The sequence below is a fragment of the Pollachius pollachius genome (genome assembly GCF_949987615.1).
Source record: "Pollachius pollachius genome assembly, chromosome: 9".
Lineage (NCBI taxonomy): Eukaryota > Metazoa > Chordata > Actinopteri > Gadiformes > Gadidae > Pollachius > Pollachius pollachius.
In genome coordinates this window covers 7,826,872-7,842,765 of record NC_136942.1, presented here as the reverse complement: position 1 = coordinate 7,842,765, position 15,894 = coordinate 7,826,872, and the positions used below count along the sequence as shown (strand labels likewise).

At 48.9% G+C, this 15,894-nt stretch overlaps 1 protein-coding gene across 1 annotated transcript in view; it reads right to left on the bottom strand.

Annotated features, from left to right (window-relative positions):
- The window catches only part of reln (reelin), a 104,082-nt gene that overhangs the window by 20,467 nt on the left and 67,721 nt on the right, over nucleotides 1-15,894 (bottom strand). Inside the window, 24 exon segments of the mRNA XM_079742684.1 lie at nucleotides 1-114; nucleotides 300-405; nucleotides 564-732; nucleotides 1,008-1,190; nucleotides 1,602-1,686; nucleotides 2,000-2,177; nucleotides 2,531-2,671; nucleotides 3,423-3,696; nucleotides 4,965-5,159; nucleotides 5,490-5,648; nucleotides 6,580-6,656; nucleotides 7,201-7,408; nucleotides 7,750-7,907; nucleotides 8,398-8,441; nucleotides 8,444-8,507; nucleotides 8,509-8,633; nucleotides 8,962-9,168; nucleotides 9,705-9,876; nucleotides 10,592-10,797; nucleotides 11,011-11,197; nucleotides 11,646-11,783; nucleotides 12,835-12,947; nucleotides 13,788-13,980; nucleotides 14,256-14,492. The exon segment at nucleotides 1-114 is cut by the window's left edge and continues 113 nt beyond it. Coding sequence (XP_079598810.1) covers nucleotides 1-114; nucleotides 300-405; nucleotides 564-732; nucleotides 1,008-1,190; nucleotides 1,602-1,686; nucleotides 2,000-2,177; nucleotides 2,531-2,671; nucleotides 3,423-3,696; nucleotides 4,965-5,159; nucleotides 5,490-5,648; nucleotides 6,580-6,656; nucleotides 7,201-7,408; nucleotides 7,750-7,907; nucleotides 8,398-8,441; nucleotides 8,444-8,507; nucleotides 8,509-8,633; nucleotides 8,962-9,168; nucleotides 9,705-9,876; nucleotides 10,592-10,797; nucleotides 11,011-11,197; nucleotides 11,646-11,783; nucleotides 12,835-12,947; nucleotides 13,788-13,980; nucleotides 14,256-14,492 — 3,733 coding nt within the window.

The following is a 15,894-nucleotide window of genomic DNA, read 5'->3' as shown; positions in this document are numbered from 1 at the left end:
GGGCCCCCCTGCACACAGCGGCACCAGGAGGTGCCACGTGGCCCCGAAGTCCCGGGAGAACTCCAGACGCACGGGGCTGTTGGAGGAGCTGTCGGCCGTGCAGCCCACGTTTATCTGCCCAGAGAGGAACACACGAGGTCAGGTGATCACGTGACGGGTGTGACTCATGATGGAGTGCCCGTGTGGCCGTGTGCTTTGGCCACCGGTGGCCCTGGTGTCACCTTAACCACAGTACAGCGGGGCCATGTGTGTGTGTGTGTGTGTGTGTGTGGGGGGGGGGGGGGGGGGGGGGCGCGTACCTCAAACTGAATAATGGTGTTCTCGTTGACGTCGATGTCCCTGGTGGTGATGGAGTGTTCTCCCAGCTCGCTGGAAACAAACACCATGGCCGACTCATCCTCCTCCCTGGACCACGCACACACACACAGACACACACACACACACACACACACACACACACGCACACAAACACAGATTGTCAGGGGTCTAACCAAGGTATAGGCCCATATTTCAGCCCCCTCATCACAGTAAAATCCGATCACAGTCACGCGTGTTCCACTCACAGGCTGGTCTTCCGGTAGGGGCAGTAGAGGCCCGTGTTGCCCCCGGGGTAGAACAGCCAGTTGGAGTCGGTGGGGCCGTCCTCGAAGCTGTCCGCCACCACCGGGGGGTTGTGGATGGCGCTGCCGTCGATGATGAGGTCATCAATCACCCACACCTCTTCCTTCTTGCCTGGGGGGTTGAGAGCAGACAAATACACGTCACACACACGCGTTGGGAGGATCCTCGGTCGTTGCTGTGTTTGTGTGTTGTTGGCACGGATAAAGAGAGGGGACTCAGAGAGTGAGAGTGACGTGGTTCTGAGGGTCTACAGAGAGTGTGAGATCCCACCCCAGAGGGTCCTAGGAGTTGTTGTTTTTGGGGTCTCAGTTGTTGCCTCTGGATGAGCTCGGTTAGAAGATCTCTCTTGCAGTTCGGTCTCCCAGGCTTCCCATTGGGGGACTCACCACTGTTGTAGGGCTGCCAGAGGCGGTAGCGCGTGGCGTTGCTCTGAGCGCTGGCCGGCAGCGGCAGGTGGAGGAACAGGGTGTCGGTGGAGGTGGGGAAGTAGAACTCGTCCAGCAGCAGCCAGCTGATGCCCCCGTTCACAGAGTACTGCAGGAGGACCGAGTGGGAACGCTCCGGAACCCCTGGGGACCACATGGTAACACGTTCACGCACACATACACACAAGCACACATGCAGGCACAGGCACACACGCAGGCACACACACACACGCAAGCACTCAGGCACACACACAGACACATGCAGGCACACGCGCAAGCACACACACACGCGCATATACACACACAGGTTAACGAGAAGCAAGCACACACCTGGTGGAGTATATTGCTGGATAGGATTCATGTCGACTAATATAAAATATGATAAAATAGGATTCTTTGTGATGAATGCTCTTAATCTAAAAGCTTGACAGGATATCATAAATCTGATACCACTGCTAAAATATTCAGTCTGTGGCTCCAAGTTTTTCGTTTTTTACTGAAAACTACTTCAGTAAAAGGTCCTCAATATATAATAGAATCGTTTTTAAGATGTACCTTTGGTGATGAATTTAAAGGAGAACTGGATGTAGAGAGTGCTGGTACAGTCCAGGTCCCGGGACACCAGCATACGCAGACCGTCCTACACGCAGAAGTATCAATGGATTGCTCGACTTGACTCAGAAGGCAGAATGAAACAGATTACACTGATACATACATATCTCTATTGGAACAGATTTTTGTTTTATATTATTTTGTGCTTTTTTACATCCTAATTTTTGTCTTATTTGTTTTTACACTTTTTTGCATCTTGTATTCCTCCATCCATACACCCCAGCAAATTCCTCTGTGAAATCTTGTTGTCGATACAGCTCTTTCCTCCTCCGGTCTCTAACTCTCGTGTAATGCTGGTGTGGGTGTTGGGGTGTTCAAGGCGGCCCCCCTCCCCTCCTTACCCCTTTGAAGATGAGGGCGGTGCCCGACTTGAGGGGCTCCCCGCTGAGCGTGCCCCGCTCCACCCCGTACACCTCCGGCCACGTCTCCTGCTGCAGGTTCCCGTTGAAGTCGTCTCTCAGCACCGACGGCAGAGCCACCAGGGGCACACAGTGGCTGCCTCCATAGCCCTTATCACACCTGGGGGGGTGGAAGAGGAAGGGAGGGAGGGAGGGAGAGGGAGATAGGGGGAGGGATATAGAAAGAGATCGTGGTTGAGAGATGGAGGAAGGGAGATAGGGAGAAGAGATAGAGGAAGGAAAAGAGCGAGAGTAAGAGAGAGAAGAATGAAAGAGGGAAATTATTGATATTGTTCGACAAATGTAACAGCACTTGTGTTGATGTACAACTTATTTAATCACAGAAGAAAGAGGTTGAAAAATAAACCAGGAGAGAAAAATAATAAATAGTAATTTTATTAAAAAAATAAGAATAAAAAAACAATTAAATATCAAGTGTGAAATCCCTTGTCCTGAGCGAAGGTTGGCACTTACACACATCGTCCGTTGTCACACAGACCGTGCCCGGAGCACATCCAGGGGCAGCCCGGGGCCAGCAGCACGTTGTCCAGGGCCCAGCCCTCCGCCCCTGGGGTGAAGTGAGTCTGGATCCAGCGGAACCGGGTTCTGGGGGAACTGCGTGGGAAACAATTCAAACACCGTTCTCAGGCACTTGTCATCGAGCAGACGCTTTGAATCCAAAGCCACAAATAGAAATGTATTTTGGATTGCTTAAGGAGGCTTCCAGGTACATTGTGAACATTGTGATTGACTGGGCCGAGATACACAATCCCCCTTATATACAACTCCCAGTGGGAAACAATGGAAAGAAAGTGAGCAATGCTGCTTATGCTCCCAGCGGGTTTATTTAGTAAACACAAATAAACACAAAACATCAATGGATTACATTACAATGGAATACATATCATGGAATATGTCTATTTCAAGAGTAAAATCCAATGCAGCACCTGCAGTACTCTCTTGAACCACCAGGTTGAAAAAAAACTGACAATCTCGCCCCAATTACACTTATGGATAGATTGCCGACCTAAAACTGTACGAATGAAGAAAAAAATGTACCTCACCATGCCTCCTTCATAAACACAACCTGCGTTGCGAAACAGGAAGTCACATTGAAAACCTCCAATAATTGTTCTTACACAACTTGTTGTGTCAATATATTTATAACTCTCCACAGCATAACTTTACAGCCCCGCTATAACGGCGATAAACTCACGGCACACACAAAGTATATTAGTAGTATATCAAATCCTAGTATATCGTTTAGCAGTCCTAACTGTGCGCTCCCTGGTTACAGGTAAATGACTACGATAAATAATAGAAAAGAGGCGGCAACACATTTAACTCAACACGTGGCGGAGCTCACTTGGCGGCGCTGGGCAGGTAGACGGTGACCCTCCTCCAGTGCTTGTACTGGGTGGAGGTGTAGACGGAGCTCTGGGTGTAGCCCGCGCAGCCGATGGCCGGGGGCACGCACTCGGGCGTGGTGAGGGCCCAGTGGCGGCCGCAGTCGGTGGAGTACTCCAGCCGCACGCCGTGGGAGAAGGAGGTGGACTTGCTGCAGCCCATGCTGATCTCAAACTGCAGGAAGGACGAGCCGGAGACCTCAAAGTCCCAGCTCTCTGCGTACCGGGGCTTCTCTGTGGCGGACAGGGGGAGAGGGACAGGGAGAAGGGCTTCGTTGGTGAGGAAGAGGAGAAGACGCTTAAAGCCACTCTGGGTTTCATTCGATTACAGTCCACGCGTCTGTGTTCCCGTGCAGTGCGGTCGTGGAGGCAATGGGCCTTATTCACGGAGCGGCCATCTTGGTTCCATATTCGTTCTAAACACCAACAGGGTGAAGGAACTGATGCTGATTTCCGCTTTCAGTCCTATCCCTCTGCTACTGTTTAGAAAGAAGATGGCTACCACTGGTGGAAGTCTGCCTGAGAACTTCTTTGAGATATAACGCCTCGGTAAATTTCCTGAAGACCAATTTGTGAAACTGAGTTTTAATCACAGTATTTGACAGCAGATAATGAATGTGAATTTGGCTTTAATAGAATCAAATCATAAATTCTAACTATTTTAAGATTATATTTTAACAAGTTTTTTTCTATTTAAGATATTAAAGATGATAGACTATAAAGTAGGCAGTACATGGGACATAAATTGGGTGATTAATTGGTGAAGTGTGTTCACATCCTGTGTTAGCGAATAACCGCTACAATTTTAACAAGAAAGGCCAGGATTCCACAGTATGCAGTTTTCCGGCTCACCGATTTACATTTAATTCCAGTCTTTAATGTTTATGGATGCGTTGCCAAATTAGCTTTGCCCGGTCTGTGTAATAGATGGCTCCCCGTGGCGCTGATGCAATATTTGCCCAAAGTGATGAGTGCCCCAGCATGGTGCTTATGTATAAATAAGGCGGTAATAGCTCGCCTGATACTCAGATTTGTCCTCATTAATAATGGAGGACCCGTGGGCGACGCGCGACTGGATCTCTCCCCTCGGCCGGCTGTGGTCGGTGCGCTGCGGAGCCGGTTCCTAATCCTGTTACTCCTTAATACCACTGCTACAGTTATGTCGCCCTTGGTGTTGCGGTGGGTCATCCGTTTTTTTTCTTCTTGTCACTTTACATCATATGTAGTTTATTTTGTAATCTATACATATTAATGCATTTTATGAATGTGAATATATGCGAATAGAGAAGAAAAAAAATATAGATATATATACACTTTCTATGTGCATGTGAATATGAAAATATGTATGCCAGAATGTGCATGCGTGTGTAGGCTAAACTGTAAGCGGGGGCATATTAAATGTATGATTTATGCGTGTGTGAGTGTGTATGTGTGTGCCTTTGCGTGTTCGTGCATGTGCGTGTATGCGTGTGTGTGTGTGTGTGTGTGTGCGTGTCACCCACTGTCAATAGCCTCAGAGTGGAAGGTCAGCGCCGTGTCCAGGGACAGGCAGTCCACGGTCACCTCCCCTCCCTGGATGCGATACCAGTTGTGACGCAGGGGGGCGATGCCGTCAAAGTGGTCGTGGAAGCCCGTCCGGGAGCTGTCGTTCATGCCCACCAGGACGTCATCCAACGCCCACTGCGCAGAGTGCTTTCCTGCACGGAAAACCGAGGGTAAGGCACAAGCATTGAAGAAGGATTCACATTTCAAATTAATAAAAGTGTGAACAACAGTGGCACACTAAAGAGGTGCAGTTTTTGAGTGTGTGTGTGTGTGTGTTAATTATGCACTAAAGATTCCTTTACTCTCAACTCACAGTACTTTTATTATGAAACTTGCAGCTTGCAGCACTTTGAAATGTTTCGCATTTACTTCAATTTGTAAGACACGCCTTGATTGTTCTTCACCTCGCTTAGTCAGTCAACCTCAGATAAAAAGCCTCTGCTAAGCGACTGAATGATGTGTCTCCCCTCCGTACCACCCACCCTGTTGGGGCTGCCACCAGCGGAACACGGTGTAGGGGGTCTTGGCAGCGGGGGGCAGCTCGATGGTCACCACCTGGGGCTCCAGGAAGGAGCCGAAGTCCAGCTCCCTCAGGAACTGCCACTTGACGCCGTTGTTGGTGGAGAACTGCACCACCACGCCTGGAGAAACACGAGGGCGGCGCTCAGTCGCTGCACAGGGACAGGGTAAGACGGGTGCTTCCCAACTCTGGGGGTCGTGACCCCACTTGGGGTAGCGTTAAATGCATGAGGGGTCCTTGGAGATGGCTGGCTTATAAACTATGTTGTTAGACGTTACACTTTTGATTAAATCTTTTTAAATGTTAAAGGTTGCTATATATATACATATTTATAGATATTTGTATATACAAAAAGACTGATTAGTGATTCATAGCCGACAGCAAGCATTACCACTTCACTCGGAAGTCAATTTTATCACCAGATGTTGGCTGGGTTCAAAATATGTACCAGGAATTAAATGCACAGCAATCTAAGAAGCTTTTGGTCACAATGATTTCCTAGATAATACGGGATTACGGGACAAAAAAGGTTGGAAACTACTAGTGTGTAAGTCAATAGTATACGATAGAGCCTCAGATAATAGCTTAAAGGCCTCAGACATGCTTTGAAGGCCAACAGTTAGCACTTTATCCTAGTAAGTGAGATCAGACAGAGCCTTTAGCATTTAGCCTTCAGGCTAAAAATCTGTGATCAGCAATCTGCTGATGAGGAGGCCCAGGAAATGGAGGATTTGAATCATGGAGGAAGGGCGACGCAGGGGATACAGTTGCCCGCCCGAGCTACACAGGATGGATTACATCCACTTGTACGCAAAGACCATTCATGAGGACAAGCAGATAGAGTAGACCTCAGCTCCCGTGAGACCCGATGTCAAAGTGAAGTCCGGATGTGGTGGCCAGGACCAGCAGAGAGTCCTGTGCATCACAAAAGGGGTATTTTTGTCCTCAAACTACCCCTAATCTACCCCTAACCTTCTACGACTTCTTATCAACACACACAACATCATCCCATCTAAACGTCTTAACCTAATTTTAACATTGGGTTTCGTTACCTTCGTTGCGTGAGCGAGGACGTGTGCAGGTGGGCCCTAGACTCTTGCTGCCAATCCGGATGTAGAACTGCACCAGCCTGTTCAACGACAACAACAGGTTGATGGTACGGACGCGGTTCTATCCCAGAGTTCAGGGTGAACAGTGTGTAATCCAACAGGCGTGAGGAGTGGGGTCCTGACTGGAGTTGATCTGATACCGATACCAGTATCGGAAATTCCGCCGATACTTCCTGAAATGCAGTATCGGGTATCGGTGAGTCTATGCGTCGATCTGATACCATCATGTGACTAGCTCATTTACAACACAGGCAAAGAACATCACAAACAAGTGCTGTGTATATGTTGCGTTCATCAAAGGTCGGAGATGGAAAGTCTGAATGGGAAACACCTCATCCCTCACCCACGAGGTACCAAGTCGGAAAAACATGGGGGTTCTGTTGCAACTACATTAATACAAATGTATAATTCGATAGATTATAAATGTAAATAATCTAGTTCTGAAAAAAAAAGTTACAATGCTAGATGCTGTATCTGTATATAGTCGGCCTATACTCAAAACTCAGGAATCCTAATCGGTATTGGGAAGGAGCACAGTGGTCTGGGAACATGTCTGGTCCTGACCGCGTGTTGGTGGTGTCCAGGGGCACGGTGCGGGCCTCCCGCCTCCCGGGGCTGCTGAAGTAGAGCGCCTTGCCCTCGCTGATGGTGCCGCAGCCCCCACCGACCTGACCCCCGCTCAGGGTCTGCCACAGGGGACTGAGCTTCCCCTCGAAGCCCTCCGACAGTTCAGGGGGGCTGGCCACCGCGGGCACACAGCTGTCCTGCTCCACTGGAGGGACAGACACCAAGGGGGACACTTGGATTTCACTTTTACATTTACATTTAGGGCATTTAGCAGACACTTATTATCCAAAGCGACCTACAATAAGTACATTTGTCCGAAGAAAGAGAGACAATATATCGCTGTTGGTACAGCAAGGATGTTCATAGAACCAAGTGCCAAGCACTAACAATCGTTAGGTTAACCCCTTTCCCATATACAACAAAGATAGCTAGGATAAGATAAGAAAAGATAAAATAAAATTGAAATATGTCTTGTGTCTGGTATTTTTGCGTCTTAGTGTCCAGTTATGTCGTGATCGGCCCGGTGTGATCTGTCCTCGATCCTACCTGTGAATCCCATGTCACAGAAGCAGACGCCAGAGATGCAGTCCCCGTGCCCCCCACAGTGGTTGGGACAGGGCTCGGAGATGTAGACCCCGTCCAGAGCGAAGGCGGGGGCGTCCCGGAACTGGCTGCTCTCCTGGAACCAGCGGAACCTTGTTTTGCTGTGACAGAGGAGGAGGAGGAGGAGGAGGAGGAGAAAAGGAGGAGGAGGAGGAGGAGGAAGAGGAGGAGGAGGAGTTAGGGGTGAAAGAGGAGGAGGAGAACACACCAGAATCAAGGATTACCAGCTGAATGCAGTAAACACCATTCAGTTACCCATTTATTTTATTCATTGGTGGAGCTGACAGTTACCATACCTTCAGGGTTTAAAAATGTAAAATACAAGTCTACAAATAAGAATAGCTAGATCGCACTCCTAACATTGTGAACAAAGTTATGCCCTTAATACTGGAACTGCGAACTATTCAGGGATTACGAATACATTTGACTTTGACTTGATTAGACAGCTGGTTCGTCTAACGTTTTGATTCTACCGTTACCTACACAATGAAAAAAAAAAATGAACACCTTGACCGTTTGGCAGGTCAAAGGTTTGACATTAAAACAATTGCATGGCCGCTCAAAAGACCAAAACGAATGGATCCCGGGTACCTGGCTGCCACGTTGCGTGGTACGAGCACGGTGACCCGGGTCCACATGCTCGTAAGTCGCCCGTGTTGTAGACGCTGGGCTCCCGGAGCTCGCGCCCGCTGCCCTCGCAGCCCCCGCGCCGGGCTGCCCGGGTAGCAGCCCTCCTTCACCAGGGCCCAGGTGCGGCCCGCGTCGTGGGAGTACTGCAGCAGCACCGGGGCCGACGTGCTGAAGTCTGGCTCACAGCCGATGTTCAGCTGGGAGGGGGGGGGGGGGGGGGGGGGGGGGGACGGACACAGAGAGAGAGAGAGAGAGAGAGAGAGAGAGAGAGAGAGAGAGAGAGAGAAGCAAAGGAGATAAGAGGAGGGGAGAGAGAGGGAGAAGAAATTAGTTGGATAGAAACAAATAAGAGATGAGAGGAGGAGAAAGAGATGAAACCTCAGTGAGAGTAGAAGACCAGCACGGCAGAAAATGAGCAATATCAGGCTGACAGAGTTGGAGACCAAACTTACAATTCATCAATTTCCCTATGCTGCAGGCTCTCATTTGTCCCGGGTCCCTGTTACCTTTGTACGGTGAGCCTACCTTAAACTGGAGGGTGTATCCCGGCCGCAGCACCAGGTCCCGGGTGACGGCCACGCGGTTCCCGTCAGAGCGGCCGAACACCATGGCGGAGGGCGTGGGGGTGCAGAAACTGTTGTTGCTGTCCCGCTCCATACCCTCGTTCCCCAGCATCAGCCACACGCTCATCTGGTTCAGGGGGTAGTCGAACGCCGGCTTCTCGTAGAAGTTCTGGATCGGCGGCGATGGAGAGACATGGGGTCAGAATCACCGTGTTGTATGGCCGGCCTTATCTTCACCGTCAACACAACGTTCATATTCAAAATGATTATGCCATTCAGCGTACGTTTTTTTCCGGTAGTTAGGGGGTAGAAACACCCCCTAACTACCGACACCTTGCTCAAGGGGGCCTACAGGTAAAAATCATTGCTTTCTCCCATAAAGAAAATAGTTCATATTAAAAACTGCACGAAATAGAGTACAATCAAAATAAAAACAAAAAATATAAAGAAGTTAAGCCACACTGAAAACAAAAGTTCATTGGTTTGCAAGTGAAGCCTAGAAAGAAAAAAGAAAAGTTTTGGAGCTGAACACCCAAGTCAAGACAGTATCCTGCCCCCCTCTCCCCACCACCCAGTCCTGCTCTCCCTATCTCCTATATAAAATACTTTTATTGGACATTCAGGACATTCAGTGCTTCCCCCCCAGTGGAGCGATCTCAGGTAGCTGCTGACAGACAGGAGACGCGTGAGGAGCCTCTCTCTAACCTGGGGCAGGGTGGGGTTGGCCATGGGGATGATGTGCTTCTCCCGCTCCGACAGGATGATGACGTCGTCGACGGCCCACTGGTCGTAGCCGTCCCCCGAGTGCAGGGGCTGCCACCAGCGGAAGCGGGTGGAGGGGGTCTTGGACGACAGAGGCAGCTCGTAGTGGACGAAGCTGTTGGACACGGCGTGGTCATTGTAGTTTGGTTAGTCATGGCCGATTATTGGTTAAATACTGCAGTGTTGAATCAGTATCAATGTTTTTTAACAGTATTACAACTCAAGTAATAGTATTAGTAAGTAAATATCATCTGACATTAACTCAACAGTTGTGTATTGTGGAGTTCTCCTCAATGACCTCCGTTAAGAGTACAGTTTAGTATTGTAGATGACCTACAGGGTAGCAGTGAGACGTCGTACAGTGAAGTAGTTAAGACGTCGTACAGTGTTGCACTGTAGACGTCGGCGAAGTGTAAACCTCATACAGTATAACGACTTAATTGTAAGTCGCTTTGGATAAAAGCATCTGCTAAATGCCCTAAATGTAAATGTACAGTATAACAGTTTAGACGTCGTACAGTCTTGCAGTGTAAACCTCGCACAGTGTTGCAGTCTAGACCTCGCACAGTCTTGCAGTGTAAACCTCGCACAGTGTTGCAGTGTAGACCTCGCACAGTGTTGCAGTGTAGACCTCGCACAGTGTTGCAGTGTAGACCTCGCACAGTGTTGCAGTGTAGACCTCGCACAGTGTTGCAGTGTAGACCTCGCACAGTGTTGCAGTGTAGACCTCGCACAGTGTTGCAGTGTAAACCTCGTACAGTGTTGCAGTATAGATGTCGTACAGTGTTGCAGTATAGATGTCGTACAGTATAGTAGCGTGGCGGTAGTACCGTGGCTTGGTGAAGTCGGTGAAGTACATCTCGGCGATGAGCCCCCAGCTGATGCCCCCGTCGTTGCTGTACTGCAGCAGCACCCCCTCCTCCCGGCTGTCCGCCTGGTTACACTCCGCCCAGTCTCCGCCCACTCGCAGGTAGAACTGCACAAACTCCGCCCACTCCGTGTCCAAGTCCCAGCTCACCAGCTGCCTCAGCCCAGCCTGGAGTCACGCGCATACACACACACACACACACAAGCGCACACATGATCACACACACACACACACACACACACACACACACACACACACACACACACACACACACACACACACACACACACACATATAGTATTGTAAGTAATGTGCCTCAAGTGAAGTTCCTTAAGTTAGTGTTATTTATTTATTTTTTGTGTGTTTGTGTGCAGATCTCACCTTGCTGAAGTACAGGGAGGAACCGGAGGAGACCACCCCGCAGCCCATGTCAGGGGTCACCACCTCTCCACCGATCACTTCCTGCCAGGTGGCGAGCAGTGCATCCTGGGACTCGAAGTCCGAGAGCACGCTGGAGGAGAGCGGGATGTAGGGCTGGCAGTCGGTCCCTGCGAAGCCGTCATCACACCTTTGGGAGAGAAGATCGGTCATTGACATCCTCTCCAGGGAGCGCGTGTGTGTATGTTTGCGTGGGGTTGACAGAGAATGCAAGTCTGTGTGTGTCTTTGCATGCACGTGTGTGATGGGATGAGCAAGAGAGAATGTGTTTGCGTGTGTCTGTGTGTGTATGTGTATGTCATTGTGTGTGTGTGTGTATGTGGGGATGTTTTAGATGTGTGTGTGCGTGTGTGTGTGTGTGTGGTTGTTTTTTGTGTGTGTGTTTATGCATGGGCGTGTGTGTGTCATTGTGTGTGTGTGTGTGTGTGCGTGTGTGTGTGTGTGTGTGCGTGTGTGTGTGTGTGTGTGGTTGTTTTTTGTGTGTGAGTTTATGCATGGGTGTGTGTGTGTGTGTGTGTGTGTGTGTGTGTGTGTGTGTGTGTGTGTGTGTGTGTGTGTGTGTATGTGTGTGTACTGACCTGCAGTGTCCGTGATCACACCAGCCGTGTCCGTGGCACATGCTGGGGCACTGCTGGCCGATGTAGATGTCATCCAGGGCCCACTCATCCTGCTCCCCGTAGTAGTTCTGGATCCAGCGGAACCGCGTGGCACTGGACCTGCACACACACACACACACACACACACACACACACACACACACACACACACACACACACACACACACACACACACACACACACACACACACACACACACACACACACACACACACACACACACACACACACACACACACAACCACACACAAAAACACACCGGCATTAAAGTTTGTTAACACGTCTTCTTTATCGAAAATCCATCCATGAATCTCCAAAGAGACGTTGCATTTCACAACACTCAAACACTCAAATCATGAAACATGTATTGATCTGCACAAACAGTACGTATTACCCACGGAGGCCCAAATCATTTTTATTATTACACGCCTCGTTTGTTTTCCATTGTTTCCATGGCTATTTATGTGTGAGCATATGGGCATTCCTGCTTAATGATTGAGTATTCAGCGCGTGCCAGTGCATGTAAAGCGATTACAAACAGGCAGCGGTAGAGCTGTAGACGGGGTGCACAGGGTGTGATATGGCGGGGGCTCTGGTTTGGGGTCACACTGATCCAACGACCGTGGTGACCTGGATCAGGTCTGGATCAACCGGGGGGCCCCCATGAATGATTCAGCTTTACAGTTTATCGCCTTGACCCTCTGACCTCAGGGAATGAGATCAGAGCAGCTTCAGTGAGGAGCCCGGGGGGGGAAAGGAATTGATTGGAAGAGAGGTCGCGATGCCCTCTATGGTGAGTATTTCATCAATCTCGGTGTATGTTGTGATGTTTAAAATTGACTGACTGCCTTACATTAAATATTTTTTCAACTTTATGCTGTGAATTTCGTAAATGGGTATTCTGTCATTTTGTACAATTTGTTGAACTATTTTAAAAGCATCTTACAATACAGAAAGTGCATACTTTCTGAGCACCGCTGCCCCATGTGGGAATCGAACCCCTTATGCTTGCAGTGTTTTAATGCAATGCTTAACAAATTGGGCCTGAAAGCACTGCAACTCCATTACTAACGACTCGACAAACAACAACAAAACAGCATAGCAACATCCCTTATTTAGTCCTCACATGGTGGCGGTGTGTTGTACTCACCAGGTCTTCTGGGGCAGGGGCAGGGTGATGCGTCTCCAGTCTCTGAACTCAGAGGGGTGGTATACACTGGGGGCTGTGAACTCAGAGCAACTGGGCATCCCTGGTAGGCAGGCCTGGGTGGGGGACAACGCCATTGTAAATATACACCGATGGTCAGATTGTTTCTTGCTATTGGTTTCACTCTTAAAAGTGGGCCAGAATTAGAAAATGTACAATCTGTTAGGATTTGGTTGAACGCTCATCAGACGATGTTGTGTAAGGATACTTCATGGATAAAGGATCTATTTCTTGCCCAGAATGACAAGAAAGATTGCCATTCTTCAACAACAGCTGCCAGTCGTATTACACAATGCAATGGCTGACAGTTAATTGACAGAAAGTAACATTCTTTCACTACATAACTTATGTTTACACACAGTTTCACTTACACACAGATGAATATGGATAACCCTAATCTCCCGAAAGAAAGTACAGCTAAACATTTGTAGAGTTTTGTAACTCTATTGTTACGAGCTTCAAGTGTCAAAGAAAATCTGATTTTTGCACACATTCTGGGATTTGCAACGGCGGTTAATGAGGATTCATTAAGACCTATTCATTCCCAAAGGCAATAAAGATCTTGACGGGAGCTTGGGGTGTGCTATGAATATTTATAAGCCAATTGTCATCACTGAAAATCTTTGTTGAATCATGGGAAGCCTGCCGATCCCTGCTGATTCAAGCATTACACGGTACTTTGCTAATGTTCCAGGAAAAAAACCTGAAACAAAGTGGCCCATTTAAAGACTCAAATTATCAAGACATTATCACTGTGGCTATAATGAATAAATCAATATTCATGCTCATGAATAAATGGCATGTTTCTGACTTCTGCAAGTTTGCCTCTTTTTAACTTTCCTTTTCACCCACCGTGAGACTGGGAGCCAATGAGAAAAAGGTTTGTGTTTCCTCACCTCCTTGACCAGGTGCCAGGTAAGGCCGTGATTGGTGGAGAACTCCAGGCGGACCTGGGTGTCGATGTGGGGGGAGGGCTGGCGGCCGCAGCCCATCACCAGGGAGAACTGCAGGCTGTAGGACGCTCCGATCTGCATGGACTGGGTCTCCACGTAGCGCAGGCTGGAGCCAGGGCTGGGCTCTCCAGAGAAACTGTTGAGCATAGCAAAACGTAGAGAAAGCTAAATACGGATTTATGTCAACGTGTTAAAACTGCATTATTTAACGATTATACTTTACATACCAATTGAACTGGCAAATGTACCATTGATAAGATAAATAAAGATATTTAGAACAAAAAATGAGATAACAATTTCAATTGAACAACTTTATAAAAAAAAAATTAAAAATCCTTTCAAATGTTTTTAATAAGTTTCTGTGTATAAATAAATGAAACTGCCCCTAAGCCCGTTGGTGCGTAGCGGTACCTAAGTGTCCAGTCGTGCTGGCAGTAGGGCTGCACGTGGCCCAGGTAGAAGCCCAGGCTCTGGGTGACGTCCAGCACGTTGCTGAAGTCCAGGCTGATGGTGTTGAACAGCACCGAGGTCATGCTGATCTCGTCCAGCGCCCACACGTCCACGCCGCGCCCCGAGTGGTAGGGCTGCCACCAGCGGAACTGCACCCCAAACTTACGGGCCCCCGCGGGCAGCTCCACCGACACGATTCTGGTTAAACGAAGAAAACAGAATGTATGTGGACCTGCAATCACATCTAGGCCATTCAGCAGACGCTTTTATCGATGCCGGCATACAACGGTCCATACACACATTCACACACGACGGCAGAGTCTACCGCGCAGGGCGACAGCCAGCTCGTCAGGAGCAGTCAGGGTTAGGTGTCTTGCTCAGGGACACCTCGACACTCAGCTAGGAGGAGCCGGGGATCGAACTAGCATTCGTTACAAGCACATGTTTTTGTTTTGCCCACATTGCTTCTATAGCACTTTTATACTTCCTCGATGGGCATTTAGTTTGTTTGTTTTATCTCGCCTAGTTGAGGGCTTGAGAGTAAGGCTGAGCACTGTTATATATAACGTGGCCCTGTGAAGTTATTTGACAACACTGAAGGAGGTCTTCATTATTGAAGTGCAAATGGGTGGCAGGTGAAGGAGCGGCAGGAAAGAGGTGAGGTGTGAACGGTGTCAGCTGTGTCGGCGACCGGGCCAGCTGGGCTGAGTCACAGAGGCCCACACTGAGGTACTGAGCCAGGAACTGCCGTTCCTCTGAGCAAAACATTAAATCTGCCGTTTGCTCACTAAAGTCCCAGAAAGCTCGGACGTGTTTGAGTCGTATTTGAAGCCTGATGTCAAAAATACAGCCGTGCTACATTCACACACTACCGTGGGTTTTGCTACGTTAAAACCATGTTATTTAAGTTATTTAAGAGGAAATTTGGGAAAATCCCTCCCCGTATGCAGCGGGTTAAATACAAACTGGCGTCCTGAAGGAGGAATTGCACAGTAACTGGGGCATCCAGAAGACCACTGCATCACTGCTACTATAGACTTTCCCCTACAGAAGGACTTAGGAAACAGGACTTCACCACAGAGCGTGACCCAAGCATCACGCAGAGATACAAGGGGTTAGTGGGTTGGAGTCCGGCCCTCCCAGAGAGGCTGCTGTTTAGTGTGAGCCTGGATCCCCTTTGTCTTCATTACGCATAATAAAGACAGTAACTGAGGCCATGGCTGCCCCCGGGACACACCTCCAGCAGGCCATTAGCGGGGCAAATGTGTGTTAATGGACTTATTGTGTCTCCGTGGGGTCATGGAACAATGGGCACGTGAGTCCCAGCACGCACACACACACACACACACACACACACACCCTTAATTTCAATGGTGTCTGCACAAGCAGGCACACATGTAAGCAATGCAAGCACATACACACACAAACACACACACACACAAACAACATACATTCAAGCGTACATGGACACACAGGCACATATGCAAGCAATGCAGGGGCACACACACACACACACACACACACACACACACCATACATTAGAGTGTATCTTGACACACTGGACACATTTCCAGACACCCCAGTGTAGGGACAGACAGAC